Source organism: Pleurodeles waltl, chromosome 9 (genome assembly GCF_031143425.1).
Source record: "Pleurodeles waltl isolate 20211129_DDA chromosome 9, aPleWal1.hap1.20221129, whole genome shotgun sequence".
Classification (NCBI taxonomy): Eukaryota; Metazoa; Chordata; class Amphibia; order Caudata; family Salamandridae; genus Pleurodeles; species Pleurodeles waltl.
In genome coordinates this window covers 250,403,313-250,426,727 of record NC_090448.1, presented here as the reverse complement: position 1 = coordinate 250,426,727, position 23,415 = coordinate 250,403,313, and the positions used below count along the sequence as shown (strand labels likewise).

Sequence of the window (23,415 nt, the reverse complement as noted above, 5' to 3'; positions counted from 1 at the left end):
GTGGTAATTTCAGTCTTGGTTTTAGCATACCGTGAACCACACTTTCCTTGTGAAATGTAGTGGTCACACTTTTAACCACATTCAAAGCAAAGTTTGCTAAATGGCATGAATAATCCCTTTCTACACTACAAATTGCAGCCATGTCACTTATGTGAACACCAGAGACAGGCAGACACTGTTCACCACTTCATACCTTTTTGGGTCCATACAGTCACTAAGATTCACCATTCTTGGTCCCATTCCTCCTTTTTGGTTCTTCTCCCATCCTACTGACTTTGGACAATCTATAAAAAATAAAATACTGCACTGAAATACATGAATGAACATGGACAAAGGTATTGCGTTCAGTTAATGAAATACTTAGGTTCGGAACAAGGCACCCGTAGAAGTATGAACTGCAAAGCTGTCTTCAGGAAAGTGTATGACTCAATGAATAACTCACATCAAAAGAGACGGACACTTTGTGCACGACACTAAATAGTCTCTGCTTAAGCAGGGATTATATATGACATGTATTTTAAAAACTTTGGCCAAAAGAGGACTCACACTGAATGTGTTTATTTTGTTTTCATCAAGTGGACCACAAATGCTTATATTTCTCATTTGTCTTTAGGATAAGAGCAAACACACTTTAAGAACAACCTACATAACAAAGTAATTGCTTATTTATGGGAAACATCCTTTGTCACACAATGAGCTTACCACACATCATTTATTATGCATGACTATTACCAGGCACTGTAAGTATAGTTAAGGCAAAAATATATAGAGACACACACACACACATAGATAGATAGATAGATAGATAGATAGATAGATAGATAGATAGATAGATAGATAGATAGATAGATAGATAGATATCTATCTATGTATATAACTAGCTACAGTTACCGAGGTGCCCACTGTTAGCTAGTGCACGCCAGGAAGGCAGACCAGTCCTTCCCAGTAAATCTTCTTCCAAAAGTAAATGAATTGCCATACTCCAGGGAGCAGGTTTTACAAATTGTATTGGCTTGTTATAGCCTATATTGTCTGTAATGTGGCATTATGGAATTGTAGATAATTCAAAAATAATTTAAAATACAAACAGTGAAAAATAAGCATTTAACAACAAAAAGGGTATAGACTTAATCAATCATTGAGCAATTGCATGATTCATTTTATTTTGTTCGATCTGTTCAATACTGAGACCTGTATCATATAACTGAATAATGTATCGCCCGCAGTTAAATGCTCTCTGGCATGAATTACTCATATTAGTGATTAACAGTCGACCATCAATCTAGGCCTCAGTTGCCATTGTGTTAAATTGTACATAGTCAAATCTAGGCCTCAGTGGTTATGGTTCCAATTAACTGATCCTGATCTCTTGTTATTACTATTAAGGTTGTTGGTTAGCATTCAATTATAGAAAAAAACTGCAGGCAGGTCTTTTATAAATGTAGAAACAGTTCTTCATTGTTGTTGAGCCCCAAGGATTGTTTGGTTCCGAATCTAATGTTCTAATGTGATTTCAGTTGTCTCAGTCTTTGGACTCTATCTATTCCCCTTTCATAATCAGTAACATATCAATGTGATAGTATGTCAAGGCTTTCCAGTTGTTGTCATGATTATTCAACTGATGTTTGGCTACAGCATATATTGGGGGTTATTCTAACTTTGGAGGAGGTGATTTACCACCAGCCGTATTACGAGTCCATTATATCCTATGGAACTCGTAATACGGCTGGTGGTATATCCGTCACTTTACCGTCACTTTTGGGACGGATTAACACTCCTCCAAAGTTAGAATAACCCCCATTGTGTCCTTTGCTTGCACAGCTCTGATGTGTTTCAGGATGTCTTTTTTGAGTGTGAATGTAGTACTTCCCACATATTTCAACCCACACTCACATTAAATTATGTATACTACAAATTTGGATTGATATTTATACAATGTTTTATAGGTATCAGTCGGCTGGGTAGGAGTTTATCAATTGTATAGGCTTTGCAAATCTGGGACTTAAGAAATCCTGCTTGTGAATTGTCAAGCCAGTTTGTCTTTGGTATCCTAGAGAGGTGACTTCTCACTAATAAGTCTTTCAGGGAAGATGTTTTTTATAGGTCACTTCTATTTGTTACCAACACTGTTTCCTATCTCTGCATCATTTGTAATTAGAAGGTAGTGTCTCCTGAAAAGTCTCAGAGTGTTGCGGCTCCCTTTGCTGTAATTATTATTATTCTCATTAAATTGTTCCCTTTTGTATAGAATTGGGTTATTTTTTTCGTGATTAGTGTTTCCATTCATGTCTTATTTTTCATTCTCTCTAGATACGTTTTGGCATCATTCCATTTGTAGCCTCTGCTGATGAATGGTTTTGAGACTGTCTTACATTCTCATGCTAAATCATTGTCACTGGAGCAGATTCTTCGCATTCTTAGTAACTCTTTGCATGGAATGCTTTTTATTAGTGGTTTGGGATGAAACCTATCTCCATGTAGTACGGTTGGTGGATGTAGGTTTTCTCTATCCTGTGATTTAAATCATGTTATCTGGAAAGTATACAGTGACATCTAGAAAATCAATTTTCACACTACTGGTTGTGTAAGTGAATCTCAAACCTATATTGATGTTGTTTAAAATGTTGTAATATTCCATAAATCTAGTGTGCCATGCCATAAAATAAATAGGTTATTGATGTATCTTGACCATAAAATGATTTTGTTTAAATACTGTTCATTCTGTTCTCCCCATTCAATTTCCTTCTCCCACCAGCCCACTGTGAGCTTTGCATACATTGGGGAAAAGGAATGTTGATAATAACTTATGAATAGTACAAAAAGATGTTGTTTAAGTATATTTCTATCATTTGCAGCAATATTTGGGAATGATGAAGTTGACCAATATTTCTTTGTTTCAACAAATACACACATGCCTGCAGAACTACTGTGTGCTCTATGGAGGTATATAGTGCCACTACATCATTTGTTATCAGAAAGTATTCCGCGTTCCAGGTTGTATTGGTCAATATTCTCAAGAAGACACTTGTATCTTGTACATAGAAGCTTAATGTTTTCACTATAGGGGATAAGTATTGGTCCAAATATTTTGATACTTATTCATATAGTGAGTTGTATGGTGAAAATAGGGGTCTGCCAGGGGAAGTCCAATGTCTAGTGGATTTTCGGCAAGAAATAGATTGTTGGCATCGTTGGATGTGTAACCATAAGACAAATGTAATCATCTTCATAGATTAAGTCTTCACTTAGCCAGGCTCTCAAATTTGTTTGTAAATCTGTAACCATTCTATTTAAGGGATTATGTTCCAGTTTAATGTAGATTTCCTCATCATTTAATTGTTGAATAGCTTCTTTTACATAATCTTCTGTTTTGAGTATTACCACACTGCCCCTCTTACCAGCTGGCTTGATGATGATGGTATCACTGTCACAGAATTTTTTGAGGCCAATCTCTCATTTGTGCTTACATTTTCAAGTTTTCCTGGTTATCATCGATTTTTTAGTTTTTGTAGATCACCAATGACTAAGGGCCTGATTTAGAAGTTGACGGAGGGGTTACTCCATCACAACGGTGACGGACATCCCATCCGCCGAAATCTAAATCTCATTATATTCAATGGGATTTACATTTCAGCAGATGTGATATCCGTCATGGTTGTGATTGTGTAACCTTTCCACCAAGTTCTAAATCAGGCCCTTAGTTATGGAAAATGTCTATTGTGTTGCCTGGAGATAGTGTTGGGCAGACGTTTGACTTGGGCTTTGGATTTTCTGATTGGTGTTGTTGGTACTGATATCCAGTTCATGCAAAACATCCATTTCTGTCATATCTTCTTTTTTATTGCCATGCATTAAGTCAAATAGATTTGTGAAATCCGGAATATGCTCAATAGTGATATCACATTATCACCATTATATGATCTTTGTTTAGGATGTATGTCGGTATTCTGTTTCATGGCAAACTTTTTTTTTAGTTTAAGCTTTCTTATGATCTTGTATATATCTATGCAGGTTTCCAGAAAAAAATGAGTTTCTGGGCAAAATGTTAGTCCTTTGTTCAACACTCTGTTTATCCTTCGTAAGTACACATGAAGATAGATTTACTATCAAGTTTGTTGTTGTAACATTTATTTGGACCATTGTTCTTTCCAGTTGTGAAGGAGATATGGTTTTCTTCCCACCCCCTCTTCTAGTGCTTCTCTTTTGTTTTGATTGACAACTTCCTCTGTCTTTGCCACGCCCACGACCTCTCCCTTTTGGAGGCTTTTTTCCCCATATGGATCATTCTCATTTTCTCTTAAAAAGAAAAAAAAAAAGTTGTTTTTCTTGTTGGTATTGATCTAAAAGTACTTTCTCCTTCACTAAGTTTCATATCTATTCACTTGTGATGTCCCCTTTGGATGTTTAGTTTTTGTCTGCCCCAAATCATATTTCTTCTTTAAATTATCAAAACGCTTTGCAAAAGTTAAAATTGGCCCTTCACTATAGTCTTTCTCATCCCTTATGAATTTGCGATATTTACGTCCTTGAACAATTTCCTCACGTTTGTCTGGTCTATTTTCCATATCTTTACGCCCCAAAGTGTGGTCTTCCTCTTTGGGACTAGTTTTAATGTGATCTTCAGTCTCTTGTATTAACTAGTGTATTTCATCTAGATCAATTTTCACATGCTTAATATTAGCTTATTGTTTTTTGAATAGTTCATATTGTTGTCTTTCAATTCGTTTAACATCTCTGGCCTCACAGCAGAATGGTTTGGCATGGTAAAGATTCTTAAACCCCTGGGAACATGCTCTAGTTCTACATATTTCTCTAAGGTGATGATGTCTTATTTCTTTTTTATATAATCTTCCCAACTGGTTGAACATTTGTATGAGTGGCATAGTTGTGGTCCCCATTTGCACATTGTATTAGTAGACTGTGAGCAGAGTCCTGCGAATTTTTCATTTGCTTTCATGTTTCCTTTGGTTATCCCAGTCTCCATGGTTCAGTCAAGGTACTGCTTCAGGTTATAAAATAATATGTGCTCACATAAAGCTGTATCTATGAAATAATGTTGCTGGTCCCTGCCCCTATTCATATATTTACTTCTGAGTATTGTTGTAATTAGTAATGAAAATTGCAAGGGGCACTTCGATATCCACAATTTCAACTAAGATTGCAATACTCATCTAAAATGTATTTTGTTTCTTACCTCATGGAGCCTATTGCCCAGGCAGGGCCCTCCGATACAGTCTGCTCAGTGCCCATAACCTCAGTATGTCATAGATGACTCCGAACTGTCCTCCTGTGTGGTCTCTGAGTTTGTTTGTCAATAATATTGTGGCATGACTGATGAGATGTATCACATTTACTTAATTAGCATAACTGAGTAGTTGTTCATTTCCACTTTCCTGCAAAGGCAACCTTAGCTTACAATTGTTACATTTACCCTTGAGAGGCATGTGTCCTATATCAATAATTTCGATTTGACCCAATCGCAGATATCAGTTTGTGCATTACACAATCAATGAGAGGCAAATCCAATTGCATAATTAGAATTTTGCGAATTTTGTAGGTAGAAGATCGATCTGTATTTTTGACCAAACCTAATTGATGTTAAGGATTGAGTATTACACTTGCTTCGCACAGTTCTTAGTTAGCTGGTTTTCCAAATGTATCCTGGCAGTTAAAGGGTACTCGGAAAGTTAATCGCTCGTGCTACCATTGAAGTGATCCAAAATAGTAGCAATGCGTATAGAAACAATGTTGTCTGGTAACTATTCAAAGGTGTTTAAGAAAAGCACGCGCTGAATTAGTCAGTGAGTTTACACATTCCATTTTTTCAAAATGTAGCCGTCTGCATGTGTTAATCCTCGGAAGAAATGCAGGCTTTGCGGAGTCTTTCAAATGGATGGAAGACAGCTGTCGCTGGATTGTTAGGATTTACGGTGATCCGAGGGTTTGAAAAGCATCTTTTCGGCGCCACTCTAGAAGCCAACAGTGTTGCAAGACAGTGTTATTCTTTTAACTTTTAAGAAGTTCAATTAAAGGCGAGCAGCATCATGTTACTAAATCATACTTACAAAATTCACAGGTCCTCGAAAACAATGTTTCTTTCACTCATCTGGGTGAAAGAGACACGATCTATGTTTGTGGAGTTAAGTGGATTGCTCAATGTATTGCAGGCAGTATGGCATTCCAAGTAAAAATGTTGGGCGCTGCCTCAGAGAAAATAACAGTGTAGCACTACGGTCTGGATACAGTTACTGAGGTGAATACAGTCAGCTGGTGCAGGCAAGGAAGGCAGACCAGTCATTCCCTGTAAATCTTCTTCCAAAAGCAAATGAATCGGCGTACTCCAGGGCAGTGGCGACTGGTTGAATTTGAAAGTGGTGGGGGGTAAAATCAAATAACAAATTTAACCATGCAAGCTTGATGTTTTTCAGTGTGGATTTGGCAGGGGGAGAGGTTTCCCCACAAGAAGATTTGTAAAAATTGGTGCATCTTGGTGCAATTTCCCACACTAGTGCTATGATAAATGGACTAAAAACGCAGGTCCAATTTCTGGTTTGCCAAGCAAGGCGAGCAGTGCTAATGACTTCATTAGCACAAATGAGTGCTTTGAAACACACGAGCTCAAGATGAGGATTGCATAAAAATCTTTTCCTTTTTGTAAAAGCGCACATTCTCAGGTCTCGTATTTCAAGCTACTCTCATATGTGCTTGCTGGAAAGTGGATTATTGGTAAGGGCAGGTAGGTACCTACACTTAGCAATAGGCCACAACTCCCCCTACTTACGTACAGTCAGGTTCTCAATAAATGAATCCTGGCTCGACCCTAGGTAGTTTGGCAACTAGCGACAAGTCTTAACTTAGGAGACAAACTGTGTAAAGCATTCAGAAATCACAAAAAAGTAATAAAATAAAACACAGTAAACAGTTTAAAAATCCAAAACCAATTCATAAAAATAATTATTTATTTATCTTTATGTTGACACAGAAACAAATAAAATCAGATGTGGGAAACTGGAGATATTAATTTTTAAAGATTAAGGGGGTTATTACAACTTTGGAGGAGGTGTTAATCCGTCCCAAAAGTGACGGATATACCACCAGCAGTATTACGAGTCCATTATATCCTATGGAACTCTTAATACGGCTGGTGGTATAGCCCTCACTTTACCGTCACTTTTGGGACGGATTAACACCTCCTCCAAAGTTGAAATAACCCCCTAAATGTTTTAAGTGCATAGAAACTAAAATTGCCAATCTGGATATCTGGTCGCACCCGACCAGGGCAAAGTAAAAATGTGAGACCAACCGCAATGAAGCCCTGCTTGGCTACAGTGAGCGGAAGGCCTCAGTCCAAGTTTTACCTTCGGACTTAGTCTTTTTTTGCAGGATGAGTTTCTCATTGGGACGAAGTCACAGACTGGATCCGACCTCCCTGGAGCCCTCTTCGGATACGCATCACAGGAGGTCTCGGTGAAGAATTCTACCTTAGGACTTAGACGACTTTTCGTAACAGAAATCTTCGTCCTGGCCTAACTTGAAATTGTATCTGACATGCCTGGAGACCTCCTCGGATATGTTGCCCTCAGTCAACCTTTTACATTCAGACTTCGTCACTTTTTTGGAGCTTTTTCTCTCCGACGCCGGACGATCCTCCACAGCAAGTCGATTACGAGTCAACGTTGTCAGATTGCCTTTCCAGAGGTCCCGGGGGAAATCCTGGAAGTCGGAGGCTTTTCAGCCGGGCGAACCTGAAAGTCAGACTGGGTCGCAGTCAACATAAGCCAGCTTGACTCACGATGTCAGGTCGGTCCACTTATAGAGCTTTTTTCCAAAAGTTCTCCAATCTTCTCCAAACTTCTGGATCTTCTTCCAGAAGGTCTTTGAAGGTCCTTTAAGAGTCCACCAAAGTTCCAGAAGCTCCAAGTTGCTCCTTGAGGGTTAGGACTAACTCCCAGAATGCACCTGGTTCAAATCCAAAAGTGGCTGCTGGTCAGTTTCTTCAGGGCTTGATGCAGGGTACTCTGGTCAGCTATTTTATACATGTAGCACACAGGGAGTCCCTTCTTGAAGCAGTTGAAAACAGGCAAAGTCCTTTTAGTAGTGAAGCCCATGTGTGCAGCTGGTGCAGTCCTTAAGGGTGCAGTGTCCAGGTGCAGTCAGGGGTCCAGCAGGCGAGCCCTTCACCCTCTTGTCTTGTTCCTTGTAGGGACCTGAAATGGGGGTGTAGCTCTGCTATATTTATTCTTGCTCCTGCGGTGGAAAGCAAGGGAGGCAGCTGTCCTCTCACAGGCAGGCCACCAAAAGTGTGGCAAAAATCAATCCCGGGGACCAACATTCCTCAAAAATCCAAAATGGCAGAAATTCAATCTCAGAGGTTAGGTCTGGCTGAGCCCACCCACTGGTGTGGCTAAGTTTCCCTTAACACATCCCTTTCCAGCCCTCTCCTAATCTAATCAGAGGGCACCTGGCTGTCTGGTTTTGCATGAAATGAGGGTGGTCCACTTCCTGGCCCAAATATCCTTCCCTCCTTTGAAGTACAGTTTGGCGGCTCTCCCCCATCCTGTTTCACCATCTGCTGAGGCAGTTCTCCTCCCCAGGCACTCCCTTTGTCCTCAGCCCCAGCCACTTCACACCTCATCAAGGCAGCTGACCAATCAGAGAAGGACACTACAGAGCTGAATTTGGCAACTTTCAAGTAGAGTTCCACTGGTTATATTAAATGTAACAATGACAAGTTGTGGGATTTATTATAACAATAAGTTTGACACCAAACATTAAATATTCAGCTCCTTCTGAGACTATTGTTTTAAAATAAAGTCTCCCCATGTTAGCCTATGGAGCCCATTGACTAAAGTGCAGTAAAAACGAATTTGCCTATTTTTCCACCAAAAAGGGGTAATAACACATCTTTTGAAAAGTCCCTGCTTATAGTTAAATAGCACCCAGCACTAGGGGCACTTAGGGCACACCTTAGGGGTGACTCATATGTACAAATAAGGTAGTTTAGGACTTTGGAAGTACTTTTAATTCCAAAGTCGAATTTAGGGTTAACTTTAATTTAGAAGCAGCCAGCAAGGCAGGCCTGCTTTTAAAATGACACTGGGTACCACAGCAATACATCTATTCTGGCATCAGTAAACCTACATGCCCTACCATATTCTAGGGATTTAAAGGTAGGCTGGCATAGCCAATCATAATTAGTCTAATTTGCATATGCATTTTACACAGAGCACTGGCTGTGGGACTGGTTAGCAGTACCCAGGGTACAGTCAAGAGTCAGCAACCACCAGTATCTGTCCAAAACATGTGGGAGTGACCAAGGCAAAAAGGAGGACTTGTTTACAGGGCTAATGACCATAACAGCATCTTGAAATAATTGAGCTCTGCATATTGCCCTGTACAAAAAAAGAAAGTAAATATATGGCTCAATGTTACCAAGCTGTGTTCTTGACTCATTGAATTAATGCTGTGTTAGTCGACCCCACCACAAACAACATACCAATCTGACCACATATGACAGTTAAAAAATCAAATTAACTGAAATGTTCCTCTAAGATGTTGTAAAGACGGACCCAAGAAATAATCCTATGCACTACATAAATGAAAGTACGCCCATCAGAGAGCCCCGGTTGGAAACCTGCAAAGAAGGTGACTCACTAATTGTGTTGGCTCAAACAATAACAGCGAGTGGAATTGGAAACCTGCCTTTAAAAACTTGATGAAATGCTTAATTAAAAGCGATTTTCACCAGGACATTAAGAGTAGCGAAAAACAAACGTTATCAGAGAGCGAATTGAACATTTCAGTTTCAAAAGAAAAATGTGTGTCCCTGCACTCTGAGAAGATGTTTTTTTTTTTGGGAGGGGGGTGGGGGGGGGGGGGGGGTTTGCAGTTTTATATAGCCCAAATGTTTGGTGCGCTTTACATGAGTACCAGTTATACTACACAAGGATGAATACACTTTTCCTTGTACTTATTTTTGAGGGCTGGTGCTTATTCTTCTGCCTCAAGCATTTACTGCGAGCAAAAGACACATATGGGAAAGACGGAGGAAGGGAAAAACAAAAAAGCGTCACAAAGGGAAAAAGCAGAAAGCTGCAAGAGTGAGCTGAAAGGGCAGGGAGTGGCTTTATATGGATTGAAGAGGCCCGGGAAGGTTTCAGGATTATGCCGCCTCAGTATTCCATGTTCCCACATTTAATTGCAGCGGCCACGTATTTAAGAGGGGGGCTTTGGGCACCGGCACGTTTTTATTTACAAATTAAGCACTGGTCGAAACTAACAGTGGAGTTCTGAAATTAATGCAACACAAGTTGTATATAAATGTTGGAAAGTTTAATTTGAAAAGCAATGAGGGCGTTCCATTTCTGCTTTAAAAAGGGAATTAATATTCCTGCTGTTAGTGAGACCTTAATGAGATTACTGGCTAAGGTGTTCAATAAAGCAAAAGTAAAGCTGCATGCAAGGTTAAATAAAGATTGCATAAACCATTTTATCTTTGAAAAAAGTAGTAAATATTATGCAGGTTATATAAGTTGACTGCGAATAAATAAGTGGAACTAAGCCCATCGAGGCTCTTTTGAAATTAAACTTGGCATAACAAAAAAAAGCACTGAATAATCTGTGCTATAATTGCAACTTTCATTTAGAGCGTCACTTCAAAAATACAAACAAAACAGTGGATTGAAAACTCAATGCTTTAAATAGCCAAACCGGATCATTAAAATGGCATGCATAGCAAGGCTAGATATAGTAAAAAGAAAATAAAGGAATAACTGCTCCAAAGCGTGTAGTCTGCACTAAATACTGCGCACATCTTTTCACAAAACAGGTAACTCCACCTTTTTCCAACTTGCCACAGGGAGGGGTCAGTGATGCTTGCAGACCCAACCCTGTGACAACTTGTTAAATCATGGGTGTCTGCTGTCAGCCTGTGGCTGACAACCTGCCCAGGTAAATACAGGGCAGATGTCCTAGAAGCCCAGGGCTGATTTAAAAGGTGAAGCTGTTGAACGTCATTAGAAGGTGGTCTCTTAAGACCCCTGAGTACGGCAGACAAGGGCTGGCACAAGATCAGCCCGGCCTGCTGAATTCTATGTCCAGTCCAGGGGAATCAGGGGCTGGGACCAGTGTCTCGACCAGCTCTTTATCCTCCAGGCCACTTAAGCGTGATGTGGGGCACCTGGAAGGCTTCATCAAATTGTGGGAAACCTTCCATAACAGTGAACGTATGCAGAAAAAAGCACCCTGCCGGGAGGATGTAAGGTCCAGATAGTGTGGTGGTGCAGCCACCCTGGATGTGGATTCGGCCCTGGGATCTCCCCATTCTAGGGGGGTGGGTGGGAGGTGATTCCGATGAAGAGGGCTCATCGGAGGAGGGGTGCAATTCGGACAGACGTTGGCATCTATCTGCGACCACCTCAGGCTATGAGGAGGAGAGGTTTGAGGACACAGATATGTTGGACCCCGAAGACATTCGTCACCCTAGGTCTTCGGAGTGGGTGCCAGATCCCAAAGTGGTGACATACGTGTTCAAAGCGATTCGACACCTCTTAGACAAGGAGGTGAGAACCCGCTTACACGCGGAGTGCCCTAGATCTGCACAGGAGGACAAGGTGGCAGCTGCCCCCTCCATTGATCCTAACCTCTGTAAATTTTTTGCCAAATATAGGAGCGACCCCAAGAAAGGGATCGATCGCTCCTGGTGGGCTTGCCAGGACAAACTCCTGGACGTCCTAGGTCCCCTGGCAAAGATTATTGAATTGGCAGAAGTGTCCAAACAATCTGTATCACCTATGCCAACAGACATAGTCGCGGGGTGGGCACAACAAGTGGTTTGCCTTCTTGTAAATGCCAATTGTGCCATCTTCGCAGAGAGGCGGCATTCTCTCTTAATGAAAATCAATCCCAAGCTTGGGAGAACTATCTAACTCAGAGGATGGTGCGATTGCACAAGGTAACCTTTTCGGGGGCCCTTCTGTAAAGGAACTGAGGAAGATTGTGGTAACCTTTTCAGCACAATCCTCTGTGAAAAATATTTTCCCGGGGAAGGTTTTCTATAGGGCCGGGAGAGGCAGGGGTTGCTCCTCCGGCTGCTCCTTCCAGGCCAGCCCCTCCAGAGCTCAGGCTTGCTGCAACAACGGCTGGAATGATGCAAGGCAGGAAGCCTTCTTTCCAAACCGAGGTGCCAGTAGAAGCAGATCCCACTGTTCCGCAAGAGGAGGCGCCAACACCCCCAAGTACCTAGTGGAAAGCACTATTCTTTTTTCCCCTTGAAATCTGAGAGAGGGACTGAGACTGTTCATGAAAAATTGGGGACAGATTACATCCGATCCTTGGGTGATGGATACAATCAGATGGTTCCACACAGAATTCTATGGCACCCCATTCAACAGGTAAGACCACACCCTATTCCATTCAATCTACATGATTCACAGCTGATCGAGACAGATATAGAGCAGCTCCTATCCAACGAAGCCATTATCCAAACCAATCCTCATCCGAGGGGTTTCTTGAGCAACCTGTTCCTCATAGGAAAGAAGGACAAGGGCTTCCGTCTGGTTATAAACCTCAGGGAGTTCAACGAATGGCTGGATCTATCGCTACTTCAAGATGGAGGATATCCACCTCCTCTGAGACCTCTTGCTCCAAGGACGGTGTTTGGTTCGCCTGGATCTCAAGGACGCTTATTTAACAGTCCCTATCTTTCCGCCACATTGTTGCTTCCTGCAATTCCAGTGGCAGGAAAAGGTCTACGAGTTCCATTGTCTACCATTTGGCCTGTCGTCAGCACCTTGGTGTTTCACGAAGTTGCTGAAACCGGTTGTGGAGACCCGAAGGACTTAGGGCATCAGGTTGATAACTTACCTCAATGATATCCTCCTGATGGACCAATCACGCATGCGGCTGCTGAACCATTTGACCACGAATACTGTCTTACTTTAGGACCTCAGGTTTGTCATGAACGGGGACAAGTCAATGCTGACTCCTTCCCAATCCACAGTCTTCCCGGGCTTCCTAATAGACACTATCCCAGCTACATTAAAACTCCCAGAAAGCAAGACCAAAAGTGATCAGGAGAGACAGGATCTCCCTCAGACAGATAGCCAGGATTGTGGGACTGTTATTGTCAATGCGAATATCCTCGGGGCTTGAACGCTGACAGAATCTTCCACCTCCAGGCACCACCCAATCTGAATGTCATGTTAACAAAGATTATTGGAGTGGCCAGGTGGATGAAGGGTGGTGGGAAGGGGACTGCGAGGAAGAAGATCTGTGAAAGGAAAGTATTAAACACAAATAAAAGCATAAGCATCTCACTTGCCACCTGGCAAATACAATTATGTTGGTAGTATTCTGATTCTCTATTTCTTAGATCAACCCTTGAGAAACAAGGGCATCTTACCTATCGAACTCAAACTATAAAATGTGCAGGATCAGACATGGACTCGCGTACGAGTCGAACTGTTTAAATGCACACTGAATACTTCAGCAGTGTGCTTTCACCACAAACACCAAATGCACACTAAATTCCTCAGGTGTACACTTCTACAATAACATCAAATGCACATTGAATTTCTTTGTCATGCACTTCCACAATAATCTCAAATGCGCTCTGAATTCCTCCATGTCCTTAATAAAATTGAAACTTTCCTTCATGCTAACTAGGAAATTTCTCAGTTAAAAATATAAATTATCACTTAGCACATGCTCACAATCCCACATGTCTCAATAGAAAGTGCCTAGCTGCCTGTCCTGTCTCTCGTGTCAGTGAGGATGATAGAAAGAAAAGGGAGCTGGGCACTGAGGGCGTCACCCAGCACAGGCTTTATTTTATTAGCAATATTGAAAATTATGAGAATGGTAATTGTTCTGAGCAATTACTATTCAGCTCCAAGCAATTACCATCTGCATAATTTACAAAGCTGTCAGCTTGGTGGGCGGAGCCCCAACATTCTCAACCAGGAGCCGCTGCTGCTCCAGGGAGCAGGTTTTACAAATTTTATTGGCTTGTTACACCTTCACTGATGCATTTCGACCTGCTTGATCTTGTTCACTGTGGTGAGTCCTTTCTCTATGTTCTTTTTATACTGTACACCCATATTGTCTGTAATTTGGAATTGTGGGATTTGTAGTTTAATCAAAAATCATTTAAAATAAAAAGCAGTTAAAAATAAGGATATACCAACAAAGAAAGTTGAACTGAGTAAACAATCTAAATAGACTCAAGCAATCACTGAACAACTGCATTATTCATTATAATATATATTATTTTTTAATACTGTTTTTATTTTTAATAAAGCAAGCCAATAAAACTTGTAAAACCTGGGTAGTTTTAGGGTTTTTTCTGTCTACATTTGCCTTCATAGTTCCGCAGAGACATCCTCCTCAAATCCTACTTTTCTTTTTTATACAGGTGTTCCATTACCCTTCAGTGGAGAAAGAACTATTAACTTCTTTGACTAAGGGTGAACAGAGATTTTCCTTTGTTTAACATCAAAAGGAGTTGAAGTGGCTGCTCCTTTGAAACTTTAAACCTAGGAGACCAAGGGAGTGTCTCCGTATCCCAGGACACACCAAAGCATGTGCTTGAGTAGCATGAGATAAGCAGTTTGAAGAGTCACAAAGGATAAGAGCCACACTCCACCAACAAGCAAATGTGCATAATAAAGTGGTAGCACCAAATTGGGAGAGAACTCGCACAACATAGTAGTGCATATCTGAGAGTGGTAGGTTAGAGAGAGGGATCACACTCGGCACTGCAAAGAGAGTAGCGAGAAGCTTTTTAGGGAAAGGTACTAGGTCAGTTCATCTGGGAAACTCAAGAGCTTGTGACTCGGACACATTCAACATTTTCAATGTGAATATATATATATATTCACATTTAGAATAATCTGAATGAAAGATGTACATTCTCTTTAGACCTGCTTATTAGCCTCATACCAGGGAAACACAAAAACTTATTTTTCTTTCTATTGAATGATCTTAAGCTTATGGATGTTTCCACACAAGAGTTTTTTCTGTTTACTTTTATTGCATATCTGAAGTAAAACAGCACAGCAACGATCTGGGGAATTTTGATTTAAATGTATGTATTTCATCTGAATTGAGGGTTAAGGCAGAAATGTGTATTTAATGGTTCCACCATTTCTTCAGTGTTGATGTGTGGTGTTATGTTGTCACCGTTGATGGACAGAGGCTGCGCGAAGTCTGGCCGACAGGCCATGTGTGAGGTCAGGTCTTGTGGTTTCTTCTATGTGACAGATGGATGTAGTGCTAAGTTTGGGCTACATGATGGTGACGCATTGGTGCTATGGTATGGATCAGGCACAAGTGCAATAATTACGTAGGATTTCCATTCTAGTAATTGTATATGAGTTTCAGGGTTGGAGACTGCTAGTGTGGTAATCCTTTCTTTTCAGCAGGATGGGTAGACTGCAGCATTGATCATTGTATTTCTATAGCTCAAGGTTTGCTTCTGGCAGCTTGTTTGGCCTATTAATTTGGCCTTGTTGCTGTAAACACAAGAGCAACTCTTTTTTCTTTGTCAATGGATTATGCCAACTGGGTTGTATGGAGCATAATTTTAGTTTGGATTAACCCAAATGTTCTGCAACTGTGTGTTTTTGTAATTGCTGTTAGCTAGCTACTACTATGATAATGAAGAAGTGAATTAGGTTGATTCTGACAAACGGGTTTACTGTCCTTAAAACTTAGCAAATTAACTTGAGAGGAAAACGGTGAAGACTTAAATGTTTTTACTACACCCTCATTTCTCTGAGTGGTTCACATTAATTTATAAACCTATATATATATATATATATATATATATATATATATATATATATATATATATATATATATATTTTAACATACCAGCATGTTTTTCAAAACATACTTTGAAAGAGAAATTTCTACATTGGAGATCATGACATGCAATCTAAAATAAGCATTGCAGTATACCTTTTTCATACGTTACCTGGCACAAAGTGGTGTTATGTGACAAAAAAGGGAACAGTAGCATAATTAAAGCATTCCCCTCCTCAGACTATTAACCAACCTTGTGTAGTTCAAAACCTATTACATAGTTCAAAAAGCATTTAACACCTGTATAATAGAAAGCCTCAACCACAGGGCCAACTCTAAGGGACAACAAATCTGGATAACTGCCTATGGCTCATTTGCAGTTGTATCCAACTATCCCTACATACAGCCAATGTGGACGTATAATCAAAAAAGAAGAGAGTGCCATTTTACCTACGTAGATAAACTTATAATCAAGGTGATTGCAAAATCATTCAGGTTGGCTTGCATCAGCCTGCTATCTGTGCACAAGTTAAACTGTTAATGAGATCGGTCACTATTCCTCCAAAACTCAATCCACTAGAATCTCTGCTCACTACCACTTAAAAACGCGAGGAAGAGTTAATGTCGTTTTGGAAAGGGTTTTACAGAGTTAAACCAATTCACCAAACAAGCTCCAATAGACTCATATGCCAAACATTTCACATTGATTTGATATCCAACCCTCAACTACCATAAAGATGACATTTTGGGGCCACCGTTTCTTAGATTATCACCTATTTTGTTGAATATGGTTGGGAATAAAAGTCAAGGACATTTCCTCCAAAATCTTTGTCTTGACACTTAAATCTTTGTGTTTCTTCATCATAATAATTACTGCCCAATCCAAGGGCCAATTACAGGTCGAGACACTCCACCAATGAGCAGTTCATGCAGCAGCTTCTCCATCCCCTCTCTAAACATCTTTATCTGGCAAAATGTAATTCATGTAATTGCTCGGGTCAACCTTTACCTAACCTGCACCAGTATCCACACCATGCTCTAAATCACAACTTATTAATGCCTAAACAAAATCATTAATTTAAAGGAACGATTTTATCTAAATTATTAAGTTATTATTAAGTTAAACATCATTGTGTTAAAAGAGATGAGATTGCCCTTTAGAAGAACAACACCCCTGCATTCAATTGGTTGTACTATCACAGCACTAACTTTTAGATCAAAGAACCGGGTAGTTCTATGAATATGAATACCAGCTAAATATACTTATTCCGGTATACCTGGGAAAGTGAGGAGTAAAAAAAAAAATGCTGGAGCACATCACTTCATGGGCCTGAAGAAATGTAACATCACTCTCATCCTGATGGAAGCCGAACCCGAATGGCTTTCTTTCATGTACCAGCACCAGTTTCTTAACCAGCTTTAATATCTACAAAGCTGTTATGATTAGTATCCTGCCCTTGAAACTAAGAAGGTCCCTACTTCCGGTGGCTGTTGGAACACTCCCAGCAAGGAAACCATTAAGACAGGAAAAACAAGGCAACCTGCCTTCTCCATAAATGCATCCTTGTATTTGCCAATTTGGGAAAGAAGTGAACACACATCTCTTTAAAGAACATCATATGACCACAAAGTTCTACTCAGAACCCGTACAATCAATTGTTAACTTCATCTTCACCTTTCACTCTCTAACAGCAGCGGCTCTTACGACTGAATCTGTTGACCCTGGGGTTCCGTGATGCCTTCCCAGTGGCTCAAATTTGATTAATAAAATATATATACTATAAAAGAAAAAGATAAAATGTAAATAAAATACACTGTAATGTGAGGGGTCTGCAATTAGAGGCTAAAAAAGTAAGTAAGCTTTCTTCATTTGATTCCTGGGTGCAATGCCAGTACAGCAAACAGAATCAAGTATGAATGAATGATGACCTCAATTGAAACATTGATAAGTGTTGATCAAAAAAACAGTACGAATTAGAAGCAAATAAGACAGCGGGATATGCTTGAACATGACATATCACTTCATCTTTTAGAAAAACATTTTGAAAAGCACCAACGTTCCCATTAAAAAAATAATTTTTGTATATTTCTTTGCTTGATGTTAGAAATTGAGTCTTTAGTTGGCAGTCAGGTTACCCCCAGTCCACGCAAGGACCCTCTCTCTAGTCAGGGTAAGTCTCACACAATCCAAATTATACTGTGTCCACGCTCTGGTAGCTTGGCACTGAGCAGTCAGGCTTAACTTAGAAGGCAACATGTAAAGTATTTGTGCAATAAATCATGCAATAACACAGTGCAAACACCTCAAAAATACACCACCCAGGTTTAGAAAAATATAGAATATGTATCTGAGTAGATTAGGTCAAAACGATCAAGATTTGATAAATAGAAGTGGAAATATCATTTTTGTAATGATAAATAGTGTCTTTAGTACTTAAAAAGCAATAAGCGTCTCTTGCAAGCACAAAGTACCTGGTTTGCGTCTAAATTATCAGCACAGGACCGAATAGGAGGAGATGCGTGGAAATCGGGGAGGTGTGCGTCGGTTTCTCCAGGCGCACAAAGGCGATGCGTCAATGCTTTTCCATGCAGCAAGGTCTTTGCGCCGATTTCCGAGACGCAGACTTGGATCCTCTTCAGGTTGCGGGGTATTTGGACGCACCGGGGAAGTTGCGTAGAAATCCGGGGCATGCAGGACGAAGTGACAGGAGCTGCGCAGATCCAGTGTGGGAAATTTCTGTCGCACAGCAGGTGCTGCGTTGATTCCTCTCATAGGAAGTCACGCTGCATCGTTCCGTCGCGGTTGTGCTTCGATCCAGTGGGCCGTGCGTCGAAGTTCCGGTCACAACGCTGGCACTGCGTCGATCTCCAATTGGGGAGCCAGGCTGCGTCATTCCGGTTCGGCGTTGTGGTGATTTTCTCGCCACAGGGCAGGCTGTGGGTCGATTCCGGCAGGCTGTGCGTAGATTTTCACCACACAATGAGTTCTTTGCAGAGATAAAGTATTTTTGGCCCTGAGACTTCAAGAAACAGGATGCAAGCTCAATCCAAGCCCTTGGAGAGCACTTCGCAGCAAGGCAGCAGGGCAACAGCAAGACAGCAGTCCTTTACAGCAAAGCAGTCAGGTGAGTTCTTTAGGCAGCCAGGCAGCTTCTCTTGGCAGGTTGCAGGTTCTGGTTCAGAGTTCCTTTACCAGTAGGTATCTTGTCAAGAAGTGTTTGAGTTGGTAGGGTCAGGGACCCAGTACCAAATGTGCCTTTGAAGTGGGGGAGACTTCAAAGAGTGGCTTAGAAGTGCACAAGGTCCCCTTCCAACTCCATCCTGTCTGCCAGGGTCCCAGTTGGGGGTTTCGCAGTCCATTGTGTGAGGGCAGGCCACTGTCCTTTGACATGTGTCAGGCCCTCCACCCTCCCAGCCCAGGAAGACCCATTCAGTATGCAGATGTGTGCAGGTGTGACTGAGCATTCTGTGTTTGGGGTTGTCTGAGTGAAATGCACAAGGGAGCTGCCAACTAACATAGTCAGACGTGGATTGTAAGGGACAGCAGGATTTGAGTACAGAGAAATGCTCACTTTCTAAAAGTGGCATTTCTAAAATAGTAATATTAAATCCAACTTTACCAGTCAGCAGGATTGTGCATTACCATTCCGGCCACACTAAATATGACCTTGTTACTCCTTTCAGATCAGAGTCTACCACTCAAACAGTATATGAGGGAAGCCCTAACGTTAGCCTACAAAAGGAGCAGGCCTCACAGCAGTGAAAAACGAATTTAGGTGTTTTACACTACCAGGACAAATAAACTACACAGGTATATGTCCTGCCTTTTATCTACACAGCTCCCTGCCCTATGGGTTACGTAGGGCCTACCTTAGGGATGACTTATGTGTAGAAAAAGGGGAGTTTGAGGCTTGGCAAGTACATTTAAATGCCAAGTCGAACTGGCAGTGAAACTGCACACACAGGCCTTGCATTTGCAGGCCTGAGACATGGTTAAGGGGCTACTTATATGGGTGGCACAATCCCACTAATAGCATTTAATCTACAGGCCCTGGGCACATGTAGCGCACTTTACTAGGGACCTATAAGTAAATTAAATAAGCAAATTGGGTATGAGCCAATGTCTCCATGTATTAAGGGAGAGAGCATATGCACTTTAGCACTATCTAGCAGTGGTTAAGTGCGCAGAGTCCTAAAACCAGGAAAAACAGTGTCAAAAAGTGGAGGGAGGCAGACAAAAATTGGAGGATGACTACCCTAAGCTTGTCAGGTCTAACACTAGTGAATTAAATAACATTTCATGCTGTATCTGTTTCATGTATACTCGCTTCTACATTTTTGTTTACAAATTGTTTTGCCATTCAAATCTTAGAAATTGCTTCTGTGTGAATTTGCGGTTTCCAGTACTCATTCAGTGGGGGTCCACAGATGTCAAAAGGTTAACAATCGCTGCTCTATAGTACTCCCCTGACTTTCGTCTAGGTTTGTGCTATACAGATACCACGTTCATACGCACGTTTAGATGGCGTTTTAGCAGTTATAATTTAATGAACAAATTTCTTCTGTATATTGACATTAATTTCAGAAGTTGTTAACACAGTAAAAGCAGCACCTAGAATAAAGTCTAAAGACGGCTGGTAAAGTAGATGTATCATTTATGACCAGTCGTCTGTTTGAATGTAGAATTTTGGATTACACAATAAACTTTATTTTTTATTTTTATTTTTTATTTTTAAAAAGAAAGAAAAAAGCAGCACATATCTTATTACAGGTGTGTGTAGTAGCCTGTATCTTTATCTTGTATCATATTCATGCACTGCAATGTTCATGTGGGTTGAAAATGTGCGTGAACTTAGTATGTGGGGAGAGAGTTGAGTGCTGGACAGCTGATGGTTCAGTTTCTGTGTAGTGGCTGAGGTGTTATGCTATGGAAAATACTCAATAAAGATCTTCAAGAAATTACAGCTGTTGGAGTTTACTTCATCACATTGGAGACAAGGATAGGATGAAGTTCCCTGAAAGTACATGATAACCGGCAAACACCGGTCAGTTCTATTTACTTTGGACTGCTGACGATACCAAGGCAAGGAAAATATATTTTCTGTTTGAGTATGTTTTGCCATGACAGGGTCTCCAACCCATAGGAAGAGTACCAAACATTTGAGGGGTATGCACACTTAAAATGTTATCTTACAGCATATTGTTTCTTAAATAACAACATATTACACCAGTGCGTTGGATGGTGTGCCCGAGGTAAAACTCTGCCAAGAAGATGTTTTGATGAATGGAGAATCATAAGAATAACAATCTCATCTGAGGTGTGTATTTGAAAGATTCTGAAAGAGAGGACTTGCACTCTGCTCTCTCCCAACCTTCCTACCCACATGAACATTTAAGTGTATGAGTATGATTCCAAATAAAGATCCAAGATACTTTAGTATGCCATAAGTGATAGCCCATAAAACTATCACAGTTACAGTACCTGCATTGTTCATGTATTTTTTTACTTTCCATGTTAGTAATTAAATACTAAAACAATGTTTGAACCAGATAGCCTCCTTTTATTTAAATAGAAAATTTCACTATCTATTTTGCTGCCTCAGTCAATGTTTAACATGATTATCAATTACAAAACTGATAAAGCAAATTCCTTCTAAGTAAATGATCAAATATGGGTGTTGGAAATGTGCCCTTTATACAGGGTAACCCCTAATGTTTTGCCCTTGGCTGAACCCTATTTTGGCAGGCTTTGGAACTATGCGCACTTTACCCCTGCTAAATAGTGGTAAAGTGATCCTCCTTTCAACATGATGAAATTGGTATACACCTAATTGGTTTATTTAATTTGCTAATGAGCCCCTCGTATATGGTACCAAATGAACCCAGGGCTGGTAAATTACATGTTACTAGTGGACTGTAGCACACATTGATCCATCCACTGCAGTAGGGCATTACAACACAAATCCAGGCCCACTAGTAGCCTGGCTGCGCAGATTTTAACTGCTAATTCGACCTGTCAAAATAACCCCTTTTGATAGGTGTAAACCTTTCCTTTAAATATTTATAAGTCATCCATAAGTAGGCTTTATTGCCCACAGGACAATGTGTATGGTATATAAAAGTAGAACATGCAAAATTGTAATGTTAAACACGTCCTTACAGAGGAAATTCCCTCAAAAAACAGCATCAAGCTGAACAAGAACAGCATGCAGATTCCTAGACTTGGAATCTTATTAATGGATAGAGTCCAACTGAGAGAACGAGGAGAATGAAAGGGTTGGTGAGGAATCTGCAAGAAGATAAGAGTCCCTAGCTGAAAGAGCGTTACTGAAGGCAAGTAACATGTTCTTCTGAAAGACACTTCTAACTGAAGATTGCTAACCTTTTTAATAGATACCAAAGCAGTACCTATTTGGAGGTAGGTCTGTGTATGGACTCAATCCACAAAGTCTTGTAGGACTGAGCGGGCAAAATGCCCCTCTCAGCGAAACCAGCTTTCCAGGCACTAATGCTTCAAAAACGTGTGGAGCGAGGCCCAAGTAGCTGCCTGGCAAATGCCCTGGAACACGGCATGCCAAAGCAGTGCTAGCAGCTTTAGTCATCACGACTTTAGGCAAAAAACAGACCTGTGTCTTCAAAACCAGCTTCTCTGGGATGAAGGTGGTGTACGGCAGATTGACGCTGAGAGCCTGCGGTACCACAGTTACAGCGTCAAGAAACACCTTTGTAAGGGGGAGAAGTTAAGGGCAGCTATGAAGCAGCTCAAAGAGAGTACACTTTAAGTTTGTAAGGAAGAAGTTAAGTTCCCACTATGCATTGACAAAAGGAGATGGAGGAAACAAATGTAGTAACCTTTTTAAAAATGCATCAGAAAAGGTGATTTAAATAACAAGGGCTAGTCCGGCAATCGCAAATAGGCCAAAAGAGCCGAAAGACACCCTTTTACTGTGCCCAAAGCAAAGACATGCTGGGCAAGTGACTGAACAAACAATAAAACGTCAGCTCACCTGGCCTGGATAGGGTCAATCTGTAGTATGCCACACCAAACCGCAATTTGTCCCACCAGCAGGTGTATACATTTTTCCCACCGGAAAACCTGGCTGTCAAGATGACATCAACTACCTCCAGAGGAAGGTCGGAGGTATTGAGTTGTCAAAACTAAGTCTATAAGGATGAAGGCAGCGATCAGAGTGGCCCAGGTGCAAGACCCTGCTCCATTGCTGCAACACCAGATCCTCTAGGATAGATGCTTATGACCAGCAGTTCTGGATCCCATACTCTATGTGTCCTATCCAAATCCAGTAGGATGTCTTGGGCTTGGCAGGTCCTGATCTCCACTACAGATCTCAGGTCAGAAGAGGTATCGACGGTAAGATGTACAGAACTCAAGGCAGGAGAGGTATCTTCGGTAAGGTGTACAGGAATGCATCTCCTAGAGAGCAAGGCCTTGGAAAGCCCAACGCGCACTACTGATGACATTGTGCTTACTCAAACAAGACAAAAAGATGGGGCCAAGGCTTCCTCCTGCTTGGAAGAAACCTTCCATCAAATCAGGTGTAACTGCTACTCATGATCCATGAGGCTCTGACGGCTGAGTTTATCCACCAAGGG

At 41.0% G+C, this 23,415-nt stretch overlaps 1 protein-coding gene across 1 annotated transcript in view; it reads right to left on the bottom strand.

Annotated features, from left to right (window-relative positions):
- Positions 1-23,415, bottom strand: part of ATG7 (autophagy related 7) — a 1,524,945-nt gene that overhangs the window by 1,238,835 nt on the left and 262,695 nt on the right. The window contains exon 10 of the mRNA XM_069206657.1: positions 194-284. Within this exon, the coding sequence (XP_069062758.1) occupies positions 194-284 (91 nt within the window). The remainder of the gene's footprint in view (positions 1-193; positions 285-23,415) is intronic.